Consider the following 12,196-nt stretch of genomic DNA (forward strand, 5'->3'; position numbering starts at 1 on the left):
AATTTCCTTTCTGTGGAAATTTTATTCCCTAATAATTTACAAAATTGCACTTCTCTCGGAATAAAACGATGTTTTTCAGAAATTATTTATTTTTCGGAAATAATAGGAAGCTCAGGCGAATGAATAAAAAGTGACCTTTGCGAGTGAGCTGGTTCTAGCTAGCTCCATATGACGTAAATAATACAAAAATACAGCAACAATAATGTGAGTGATAATGAACTTGCTTTTAAAGTAAAACAAAATAAAGAAAAGAACGAAATACTTCTTTTTCGTTGTTGTTGTAGTTAATATTTATTATCAATCTAGATAAATGATTTAATAAAAATAAACCGCCTAAAGAAATTCTTCAAATTCTTTCAGATGTTTTCCCCATTCGATTTAAAGAGAACAGCCGTCACGCGGGTACCAGTTAAGAAATGCATGTCTTTGTTCTGTCCCAACTTTAGAATTGTCCCAACTATAGTTGGGCTGTCCCAACTTGAGTGTTACAGATGGGACGCGGCTGGGATCCAGAATCTGTAATCAACTAGTCTTGTCTCGTGTTGGTTTGTCACAATTTTCCTAACGTGGAGGGCGCTGACACTCACTAACCGCTCGCACAACGCGTGGAACGTGAGAGCGGTCGAGAGTGATAGCGCCATCCACGTTGGAAAAATTGTATCAAATCAACACGAGAAGGTCTTTTACCAAGCCTAGTTGTTTACAGATTTCTGGGTCTAACTATAGTTGGGCTGTCCCAACTAACACTCAAATTGGGACTGGGCCCAACTACAGTTGGGACAATTCTGAAGTTGGGATGAAACATCTTTTCTACGCAGTGCGAACCGGCAACGTTTTTGGCTTCCTGTCAAAAATTTAGCATGTTTTCGGTTTAAATATGTATATTTTCTTCATTTAGAGCTATGTCATATGGTAATGTTATTGTGGAGGTATCGAGGAACAACATTATAAAAACGGTAAGGAAGTGTTAAAGTTGTGTAAGAAAATGAGCATAATTAAAACCCCAAAATGGAGAATTTAGTCGGGTGCTTCTTTGGGAGTGTAATGATTTGTGTTTAAGATACGCTGTTAGAAGTAAGATACCATGCAGGTGTTCTTTAATTTTTTTTTTTCATTCATTGATCATTCAATTTTTTTTTTTTCATTCATTTCGCTTTTGTTGTTATTGTGTGGTGGTCAGTCAAAAAGTAAGGCAATCATGTGAGTGATTAATTGTGTGCTTGTGGTTCTGCAGTTTGGCTGAGTTTTTTACTTGGTTGGGGGCCAGTCCACTGTTGGGGGCATGACCATCATGGGATAATTCTCTTTCATTTTAATATTTGGTTTGGTAATTGGAGGATTATTTATTTAATTGTTAATTAATGATTGATGATGTTTTGTTTTCATTGATTGAAAGTGGAGTAAAGTAATAAAGGCAGTCCAGTGGAACAACAATTTCATACTCACAGCACATAGGAAACGCTATTTTCACTGATACACTACAGTACAGCACCCTGTTTGTCGCTACCTGAGCTGAGTAGCTGACATCATTGTGACAAGTGTGACATGAATAAAGATTTATGTATTGAAGTTACCAAAGAATTGGACATTCTTGATTGCATAGTTGAGTTGAGAAGAGCTTTTGTAAGTGTTTTTATATATTGAAAGAGTCTTTTGCATTTTTTTTTTTTTTTTCATTCAAAATCTTTTCCTCTACCACCATTCTGTACCTTTTAATGCATTGGCCATTAAACTGATATTGTTATTCATTCTTATATCGTTTTATTTATCCAGGTCTCCTTAGATAGTTCATCACATATTTACGGTTGGCAAGTCATTCAAACCATTCAGGATGGGTAAGAAAGTCAACAAGAACTTTGTTATGCTTTTTTATTAAATGTGGACTAGTTTTCTCTTTAACTCATATTCCCTAGTAGTGTTCTTTAAACGAACTGTTTCTACTAATACTATTAAACAAGTTTTGCTCTACTTAAAGGCAGTGGACACTATTGGTAATTGTCAAAGAAAATTACTTCTTTCTCGAAAACTATGGCACTTCAGAGGGAGCCGTCTCTCACAATGTTTTATACCATCAACCTCTCCCCATTACTCATCACCAAGAAAGGTTTTATGGCAATAATTATTTTGAGTAATTACCAATAGTGTCCACTGCCTTTAAACATTTTTCTGAAATGAACCCAAGGATTCTTACACAAGTTATTTACAACGTTACATTTTTAAATGCAGGGAAGAAAACAGCACTGCATCAGAAAACATCATTTTGAGGAATAGCAATGGAGTCCGACTTCTACCAACCAAAAAATTACAACCAGCCACAAAAAAGAAGACAAAGACAAATCTGAGGCACCTGCACGCACAGATAATGGGTGAAGGCGGAGTCAAGGAGAATGGGGAACAGAGTGACAAGGTTCAAAGGTCATACAGAGGTGCTGGCAGGTTTGTAAAATACTTGAGTTTTATGAGAAGTTAGTTTGTCAGTTTCATTAACATTCAAAGACGTTGAATCTCGATTGATGAAACGAAGACTACATAATTGGTCATGCCATTATTCTGTAAATTATTACCTGAGTTGAGTCTGACCACATTCTAGTAAATGACATTCATTTTTAATAGTATTGACAAAGGTGGTGGTACTCAAAATTTAAAAATGTATTTTATTCACCCCAAAAGTCGCTAACAAACTGAAACTGAAATGTGTTCTATTATTCCACTGCAGTGAATCTGAACATCATCCCCATAGTCATTCCAGCACAGACCATCCTGAAGCATCAAAAGACACACACCAAGAAGAATCGAGTCAAGTGTTCGCACCAACTGAGAACAAGAAGAGGAAAGTCCAATGCGGTGAGGCGGGAGACTCATCAAAACATACATTCAAAAAAGGTATAACCGATGATCAGACCTCATCAAAGATGTCCACTCGACTGACAGACTCCCTAGAGCATGAAGTAATAAGGGACTTGACAACCAAGCCTCAACTGGAGGATAAACGATGCCAAGAATGTGGAAGCACAGGAGCGAGACGAAGTACTATCAAGATTGGATTCAAAAGAAATCATGGCTGGATCGGAGACGAATCCCCTCCTCAAAGTACAGTGAACCTAACTCTGAATCAGCGAGGGTGCGCTGCATGCAAGTCCAATAATGACTGCCAAACAAAGGAACCCAGAAAAACTAAAATTCTGGGCGTGATTTCTTGCGTTGATACTCATACAAAGACAGATTCAATCTTTGCAAGTAAAGCAAAACAGGTTCCAGAAAAGGGTACTACTCTTAAGGCTCGAATTTCTTTAAATAAAGGGTCATTTAGAGCAGTGTCTGATAAACCTGCTGCATTTAAAAGCAGATATTTTCCAAAGGGAGAAAGTGAAGATTCAGCCAGTTCAACAAACAAAACTCTTGAAATTAAGAGGAAATCCGCTAAAAGCAGCAAAGCAAACACATCTCATGAGCCCATCAGCTCTTCAACTCAAATCAACAAAGAGATTAGCGGAGCATCTCTGGTTGAATCATCTGACAGCAGTTGTGGATATGCCTCTTCGAACGTCAACAAGAGCAGCAAGACGTCTGCGGAGGTACTTATTAACACTAACAGCTTACATCAGTGGATTTCAACAACTATGGTTGCTGATGCTGGAAATTCAGCATGCGATGATACTGATGTTTCAACAAGTGATGATACGGACTGCAAAGTAAAAAGTAAACAAGCAACCAAAGTAACCAAAGAAAGGAAAGTTCCAGGTGTTATCAGTAGCAAACATTCTAAAAATGCTGAGAAAGAAGGGGATATATCAACAAGCAAAAGTGAGGATCAAAGGGCTGAGTGTTCATCCACAACTGATACCCTCAACGAAACCGCTAACTCTGTTCATAACAAATTTAAGATTATCCACACCCAAGGACCTATGGCTCCAAGAAAATCAGCTACAAAATGTGTTGATATTGTAGCAAAACAGTTTGAAAATGGAATTCAGCAGAAGTTTCACTTGATCAATTTACAAACGGTTCAAAGTGATCCTTTAGATCTAGTTGACAACTTTGTCGAGAACGGCGTAAAGGATGGGCTGCATGAACCCAAAGAGGTTGTTAATAATGGGGAGCAGAGTTTCATTGACGATCTTCATGATGATGAAATAAATTCAATTCACACAGACTGTGATTCAGAAGAACCGGATAGAGGTAAGAGTCATGTCTGAATAAATTTCTTAGGCCAAATTTAACTTTCATACTGAAAAAGCGTGTAATTGGCACATAGAACCAAATAAAGAGAGGAAGTTTGTCACTAATTATGCTGAAGTTGATTAGAGGAGTTGACTTGACCTTGATGTCATTGGATAAGACAAGGTGGTTCTTCATGAAATGAAAAAGGTTATGGGATAATAGTTATGATACTGGCTGGACATGTACCAGAGTCTAACCCCAGCACAAAGACATTCATTTGTAGTGGAACATATATCTCACAAGGTGGTGGTAGTTTGGAAACTTTATTTGTTTTAACCCGAAATATTGTCAACAACCTGAAGCTGAAATTTGTTTGATTATTTGCAGGGAGTGGATTGGTTTAAAGGAAGGAGTTTAATTGCAAGTTATTAACATTGAGATATTCTAGTGATCTGATAATGATTTGGTTGATTTACCCATAGGTACACAAGCTAGTTCGTACATATCTGACGATGTAGTTATCATCAATATTGGCAGGAATGAACTAAGACGCTCTGACCTTGATACACTACAAGAAGGAGAGTGGCTCAATGACTGCGTGAGTTAAACACTCAAATCTTACTTTTTTGTTATGCTCTTGTTTCTCAGGAATTAACAAACTTATTTTTCTTAGAAAAACAAATGAAAGGTATTGTGCTGAACTTTTTCCATTCCTATTTCATTGATATGAAAAACTCTTCTAAATCACTCCTTATTTGAGGTGAAAAGGTTCTGGTAAGCTATTAAGAGGAACAAGGTCATAGACGAGGAAGCTATCTGTCATGTAAACAACGAGTGTGTGGTCATTAGCTGGGGAGAAGGCGTGGGTGCTTCCCCTTTTTAAAACTCATTTATTCTGTGAAATTTGACGGATCTTTAGATTGCAAATTCAAAGTCTACATTAACAATAACTTGAATACTCCTCGATACTTGTCTTTAGAGGCTGAGTGCATTCTGTAATCATGAATTCTTTGATCTTATTAAATTTGTGTTTCTTATCTGTGAAGGTGATCAATGCTTACTTCATTCTTCTTGGTGAAGTTTCTCCACTCAACGTCTTCAGTCATAGCTCCTTCTTCTTCTGGTCCTTATATAAGAGAGGTTATGAAGGAGTGAAACGATGGACAAAGAATGTGAGTCGGACCATAAAACCTTTACCTTGTCAACCCTAATTTCATTGTACCTTCACCAAGTAGCCTTCAAATCAAATTCTCGAAACCACAAGATTTCTGGTATAAAATGCATGCAAGAAACTAAGGCCCAATCAATAGTCATGTGTTGCTGTTGTGGCTGATAACGTATTAATATTTTGTGCTTAGCGAGCTTGGGTAGATGGCATCTGCAATCATTTCTGATAATTTATAATATTCCGTTTTCTTTAGGTTGATTTATTTGCCCAGGATGTAATCTTCATACCGGTTCATAATAAGAGTCATTGGACGCTGGTTGCAGTTGATGTGAAGAAAGGCATTATTGAATATTATAATTCATCAACGTTCCATGACGGATATCCACATAGTGTAAAAGTAAGCAAAAGCTTTGATAAGCTGCTAACTGCTTGTTCTTTAAAAAACCCAATACCTCTTCCAAGAAGGAATTATTAAAGTATTATTTGGTTTTACCCTTTCACCGATTTGTAGTGCGAAAAAATATGCCAGGCATATTACTCGGGTGGGATTCGAACACACAACCTTTGCCAATCTAGAGCAGACGCCTTACCAACTGGACCACCGAGATTGCCCGGAAGCGAGAGGCAGTTTTAATCTTATATTTTAGCAATGGGTACCAAAACAATTTAATAGATGTTAAAATTATGACTGAATTTTAGGGTTTTCAGAAACCAAACAATTCTCTCAAATATCAATACTGAAAATGTTTTTAAAGTGTCAAATGAAAACTCAGATGACAAATTGTTTATACTCTGTCCCAATTCTTTGATGGTAGCACATACAGCAATACCTGAAGGATGAAGCAGTACATCGTGGGAAGACGGAATTCTGTAACTTCAACTGGGAGATGTTTATCCTGGATCAAATCCCCCGGCAACAGAACAGCGATGACTGTGGGCTCTTCATTTGCCAGGTGGGTTGAAATTTTCATAGGTTGCTTTCCTAAGAAACATTCTTTAAACTTAATTGTTGTACAGTTTTGCTGTGGTCCCAATAGACCCCTTCCTTATGACGTCACCCTCCCAAAAAGCATCATCACTTGGACCAAAGGAATACTTTGTATACTTTGTAAGGCCATACAAATGTTAGCAATTTTAGACAGCCTTTATTTTATACAAATATTTTTCTTCTGTTTAAACATTGCTTCTTAATTTCTCCGCATAGTATGCCAAGAAGATATGTCTGCAGCAGAAGATGAACTTCAATGCTGAGAGGACGAATGTTCTAAGACAACAGATGCTGCATGAGTTGATGCATGAAGAAATAGACAAAGAGGAACCCAAGGATGGAAAGAGCTGATGCAGGATTACATGAACACCTAGTCCTGATTAGAACATTGTTCCCATTTGAGAATATCAGTCCCAATTGTTCTGCGCCTTGAACACCCAGCAGGGTGGATATGTGCGCATTACAAGTCTTATTATTTATTATTATTATTATTACACCTGTCCCTATTTAGACCACATGTACCAGTTGGGAACATTTTTCCTATTGAGAACGCCTATTCCTGATTAGAACATTGTTCCCATTTGAGAATATCAGTCCCAATTGGTAATACCTGTCCCTATTTAGACCACACGTACCAGTTGGGAATATTTTTCCTATTGAGAACACCTATTCCTGATTAGAACGTTGTTCCCATTTGGAAGACCTGTTTCAGTTGAGAAGACTTTGTTTGTGATTCCTTTTGAGAAAACCAGTCCCTCGGTTTGTCCTAATGTTAGGATTCCTAATCCTGTTAAGAACTAGAACACCAGCCCCCCAAACACCTGTTCTTGTTTCTAACACGGTTTAACTTTGACAACACGCTCCCATTGAGAACACTTTTCCCACTCAGTTGCCAGGGGTTGATTTCACAAAACCCTTCCTAACTTAGTACTAGTCTTAGGCAATGATAGAAGTTAATACCAGTTACTGGTCCTAACTTTATAAAAGACTAATCTTATCTCTTTGTGAAATCAACTCCAGCTCCCACTGAATTAGCGAATGCGCTATTTCACATTGAGATCACCAATTGCGTCTTTTGTTGATCTCAACAGAATTCATTCTTGTTGAAACTAGTTGATGTACCCAATGGAAGGCCAATAGTTAGCTTTTTTGTAACATTGCGTTGTCTTCATGTCAAGCACTTATTAAGCCATTATTTGTGAAGGTTGTGTTAGATGCATCTTTCCTTTGTCTATGAAGTTGTGTCTTTGTACACGTGTTGCAGGAATATAAGGAGCTTACCACTGTGTCACAAACCCATCTGTATTTTAATTTGTTAATTTTGTTGAGCTTTTTTGAACGTGGCAAATTCCATATAAAATGTGTGCTGTCAAATTTGTCAGACTTGTCTCTTAAACTGCTACACATGTTTTGTGCATGCAGTGCTGAATGTAGATAATTCTGCACCAAGTTAATTTGTACAATTTCTGTCAAATTGAACTTCTTGAGATAAAGTAGTGTTTGGTTTTTAGTTTTGAATTGCCATTTATCCAGCGGACCATCGCTTCGGTGAACAAGTGTATAAGTAGAATTGTATTTGAATGCAGTTGCTCAATACAATGCCATAGGCAAAGGGTACTAGGAAATTTCAAGACAGAAATTAAAAACATATTTGTTAATTATAAATGAATCTTTTCATAATATTATGAAAAGATTCATTTATAATTTCTTTTTCTTGTAACTTATTTCTTGTATTTGGAGCAAGACTGGCCTCCAGATTAACGTACTCAAGGTTGTTGATTTAAGTCCTACTCCTGTTAATTTGTCTTTTTCAGCAAAAACTATTTAAAATGTTGCCAGTCAGTTTCCATTGTGGTTTATTACTTGATATTCTTATATATTTAACGAGTTTGAAGAATACATTCTGTGTTACTACAATCACTCTCCTTATAAAAAGCACACTACAAAGAGGTTTTGCTTGGGAAGAATTCGCTTCTCAAGTCCCAAATATCATTTGTGTTTCTTTGTTTTGCTGGAATTTGGCAATTGGGCCAGTCCCAGTGGTCTTGTTATAATAACAGTGGACTGTAATTGTTATGTTTTTAAGTTGGCTTCTTGTCATTTATGCAGTAGACCTTTATCATGGATGACAAGGTTAAACATAAATACTATACAAGACTAATGTTTAAAGTAAAAGTAGATGGTTAAAGTAAATAAATAGCTAATCATATACATGTATACTACATATATATTTACCTTCAAGCAAATTTGTTTCAGATTGGTTGAACCGTAGCAACAAGTGGTGTGATATATACTGATACCACATGACCCTCATCCCACCCTACGTACTCCAACTCTGCGCATTGCACTATTAAAAGCAATACGCAAAATATGCATCAAGTTTGCTTGAAGATAAATTTGTTATCACACAGGGCACTTGTGGATATGGGACGCAGAAGCGCTATATTTTCCCGTATTTCACTCACTCGATGATAACTAGTAGTACTATGTTTTTTGTTTCATCTGCATGTGCTATTCTAAAAGTCTACTTTCGTGTTTTTAAATGCCTGAATGCTGCCCCCATGATGTAATAGGTGTTTAGTCAGCCAAGTATTTAAATAAAATAAAAAAGTTGACCGCAATAAATGAAATTGTCTGGATTAGATTTACTAGTGTGAATAGGGTCTTTACTTGGTCATGTGTTTTATGAGTTCAGACTGAATAACAATGCCAATAATAGCTCCACAAATCAACGTTTGTCCGGCAGTTAGCGATATCCTTTGTATACCACAAAATGTATGAGTTGGTACTTGGAAGTCCTCATTTGCTGCTCAATATCATTCTGTCTGCACAAAACATGTTCGGTTTGATCGTTCCCCGTTTCTAACGGTGTTGATCAATGAGACAAGATGAAGGATTCAGTCGTCCTCTTCTCTTTTCCTCTTGAGTGCAATGAAAGATCCACCAACAGAAGAAGATGTCTGCTCTGTCTTAATGACTGTCTGCATCGTAGAAGGAGTACGGGATATTACGATAGTCGATGGAGCTGCCAAGACAATTAAAAGGATGAAGGATCCAACCATTCAGTCATCCTCTTCTCTTTTCCTCTTGAGCGCAATGAAAGATCCACCAACAGAGGAAGATGTCTGCTCAGTCTTAATGACTGTCTGCATCGTAGAAGGAGTTCGGGATATAACACTAGAAGGCTGCATGTTGATAGTTGGTGTAGCTGCACAACAAAGACAATCAGTTTAATGAGAGTTAGGTTCAATTAGGTGGTTATTTCATGCAGTCATATTTTATTCTTGTTCGCTATATACCCTAATTGAGCAAAAATAAATACAGTTGCCTCTTTGTAACAAGAGCAGTGAGACTGGCCGAGTTACCTCTTTATAACAGGAATGTTGTTATAAGGGGACAGTAAAACAAAGACACACAAAGCAGAAACGAGATTTGGGACTTCAGAATGTATTCTCTATTTACAAGTGATCATTATATTGATGACTGACTGTACTTTGTGTTTTAGCCCAACTGTTTTAAATTTAAAGTAATTGAAAGTTTCTGAGGTAGTCATCATGACAAAGGAAGACTTACAGCTAGCTCGAGATGAACTCTTGATGATGCTTAGAGGTGAGCCTACAGTTCCTTTGCCTGTCAGTGAAATGCTGCTCGTCTGAGTTCGGCTTCCAATATTGTGCTTACTGGAAGTCAAGGTGTAGTTTGATGAATGTTTGTTTCCTGGAGAATTAAAAGCAAATAAATACAGCTATTAAGTACAGAGGGCCAAGTTTCATGGAGCTGCTTAAGCACAAAAAGTAGCTTAGCACACCAAAATAATGTTAACGAGAACAGAGTTACAAGCCAAAATAAAATGACATGTTTACAATTTTTGACTGGTATCCTACTCATTTCTGCTAGGCCTGTCCTCATCGTTGTCATTTTTTTCTCCATTTATCATAGCAGTCCAGACAACTCTGGATTTAATTTGACATATATCTTACCTGAGCTTAATGATAATCGGGAAGGCATGGTCAAGGTTGCCTGTCAAAAAAGAAAAAAATATTAAATTAATTAATAATTGTTGAACTGAGAACTTTTTGGCTCCATGTTGCTTTTCTTAAAAAGGAGTTTTGTTTGCATTCTGTCAAATAAACAAATGGCAGCATTACAAGCTAAATGTATTCAGTTTTGTGTCATCTCAGACATCTATTTCTTGAATGAGAAAGCAATAATTGACATGACATTATGTCTTGAGATTATTACCCTTTTGTGGAGTGGCCTGAGTCGGTAGTTGGAAGCGGAGAGGCAGTATCTGTCAGGAGGAAGGCGTGGTCCATTGTGAGGTTTTATGGCTGGGAGAGGATTGTTGTTCTTCTGTCTTGCAATCTCCATCAGGAACTGAAATTAAATCAAACATTTGTTTTTATTATTTTTAATAGTATTAATTTTATTAGAATTAAAAAGACATATGGACAACATATTGGCATTAAACACAATCTTTTTTCTAAAGCCAGATGCATATGACTGAAATTAAAATAGCATATGACTGGAATTACAAATATTTATTTAAAAAACTGTGGACCGAAGGCCTTTACTACCAAAAACCTCTGCCCTCCATTGTCACCATCTTGTATCATATTATTCTATTGACAGATTGTCTGTTTGTGATACATGGAAAAATAAACAAACAAACAAAACATACCTCACGAGGTGGTGGTGTGGTAAATGAATGATCGAGTCGACTCTTTATTGCCAACTTGACATCATCTACATCTATTTCAGTTCGTCCGGCATGCCCAGTGTATGCTTGAGCATCCTCCAAAACATCAGTCATGTATCCTGCAATTAAATCAACAAAACTTCATTTTAAAATAGTCTAACAAATACTTATTTAAAAGGGGTTCTTCTTAATTGCTTAACTCTTTTGTATGTCCTTCCCCAATTTTTGTATAGAAAATCCTTCCATATCTTACCACAATTCATATTCAATCATATATGATATAGTCATAACATTTGAATCATAACAATATATATGCAGCAGTACACTACACATTTAAATCAATATTGAAATATTTTTCATCCTTCCTAAAAAAAAAATCCTACATTACGTACAGCATCGCCAGACTCCCAGACAATGTTCAGACTTTATTTGTTTAATCATTTTTCGAAACACATCAATCAAATTAAATATTTCTTTAATCATAATGACAAAAAACAATGTGATTGTTAATTTTGTTGTGAATCAGAATGAAGGGAGAGCGTCCGGAAACTGGGCCTATATGTTGTTCTCGCAGTTTAAATTAAAAACAAATGCAACACTTCATAAATAACAATATTTTCCTCACTATTTACGAAACTTACGGTATGTGAATTCCAGCATCTGGTTCACAAGTCTGGGTTCATAGTCCGAGACACCCATATCCTTCAAAATAGCCATCATTACCTCAGCATCTGTGGGAACAGCTTTGGTCGTTTGTGCAGCCGCCATAGTGAGTGTAGCGCCCTCTACGACGAGATTCTGGTGAAGCAAAATGAGTGTAGCGCCCTCTACGATAATATGCTGATGAGTATGGGGCCCTCTACGACAAGATGCTGGTGAGTTTTTCATGGGGGGGGGGCGGGCACCAGGGGGCGGGGCAGACCGATCAAACCATTCTCTTTTATCAATGTTCATTAATTATTATTGTAATAGAGGCTATTTTCCTTGTTATGCTCCATGAATGAGATCAGGTTACACCTCCTCGTCGAGCCACCCCCCCCCCCCCTGCAGTTGTGGGGAGATACCATAGAGCATTTATATAGCTCTATGGGAGATACCCATGGGAGCATTATGAGTAGAGCAAACCTTTGTTTATAAATAAAGGAACCTTGTACATGTCGAGTCCGGACAACACACTGGT

The 12,196-nt window shown here is 37.1% G+C and overlaps 2 protein-coding genes across 2 annotated transcripts; one reads left to right on the forward strand and one right to left on the reverse strand.

Moving 5' to 3' along the window:
* Positions 1-806: 806 nt before the first annotated feature.
* LOC139945101 (uncharacterized) lies at positions 807-6,671 on the forward strand. Its single transcript, XM_071942367.1, has 9 exons — positions 807-956; positions 1,774-1,835; positions 2,227-2,436; positions 2,717-4,179; positions 4,644-4,759; positions 5,208-5,333; positions 5,583-5,726; positions 6,145-6,282; positions 6,534-6,671. Exons 1-9 carry the CDS (start codon positions 903-905, stop codon positions 6,666-6,668), a joined length of 2,448 nt encoding a protein of 815 aa, XP_071798468.1. The 5' UTR covers positions 807-902; the 3' UTR covers positions 6,669-6,671.
* A 2,703-nt stretch (positions 6,672-9,374) lies between these two features.
* LOC139945102 (transcription initiation factor TFIID subunit 9-like) lies at positions 9,375-11,790 on the reverse strand. Its single transcript, XM_071942368.1, has 6 exons — positions 11,658-11,790; positions 10,999-11,135; positions 10,560-10,694; positions 10,298-10,337; positions 9,891-10,034; positions 9,375-9,525 (listed from the first exon to the last, which is right to left on the reverse strand). Exons 1-6 carry the CDS (start codon positions 11,782-11,784, stop codon positions 9,380-9,382), a joined length of 729 nt encoding a protein of 242 aa, XP_071798469.1. The 5' UTR covers positions 11,785-11,790; the 3' UTR covers positions 9,375-9,379.
* Positions 11,791-12,196: the final 406 nt, after the last annotated feature.

This window comes from Asterias amurensis, chromosome 12, assembly GCF_032118995.1.
Source record: "Asterias amurensis chromosome 12, ASM3211899v1".
In the NCBI taxonomy this organism is placed as follows: domain Eukaryota; kingdom Metazoa; phylum Echinodermata; class Asteroidea; order Forcipulatida; family Asteriidae; genus Asterias; species Asterias amurensis.

What these genes read in the sequence shown, in the direction of transcription:
- LOC139945101 (XM_071942367.1), top strand. Translation starts at nt 903, where the DNA reads ATGTCATATGGTAATGTTATTGTGGAGGTATCGAGGAACAACATTATA. An exon ending in TCATACAGAGGTGCTGGCAG is followed by an intron (nt 2,437 to 2,716) that starts GTTTGTAAAATA and finishes ATTCCACTGCAG; the next exon opens with TGAATCTGAACATCATCCCC. An exon ending in GTGGGCTCTTCATTTGCCAG is followed by an intron (nt 6,283 to 6,533) that starts GTGGGTTGAAAT and finishes TTCTCCGCATAG; the next exon opens with TATGCCAAGAAGATATGTCT.
- LOC139945102 (XM_071942368.1), bottom strand. Translation starts at nt 11,784, where the DNA reads ATGGCGGCTGCACAAACGACCAAAGCTGTTCCCACAGATGCTGAGGTA. An exon ending in CCACACCACCACCTCGTGAG is followed by an intron (nt 10,695 to 10,998) that starts GTATGTTTTGTT and finishes ATTTAATTTCAG; the next exon opens with TTCCTGATGGAGATTGCAAG. An exon ending in TCAGGCCACTCCACAAAAGG is followed by an intron (nt 10,338 to 10,559) that starts GTAATAATCTCA and finishes CTTTTTTGACAG; the next exon opens with GCAACCTTGACCATGCCTTC.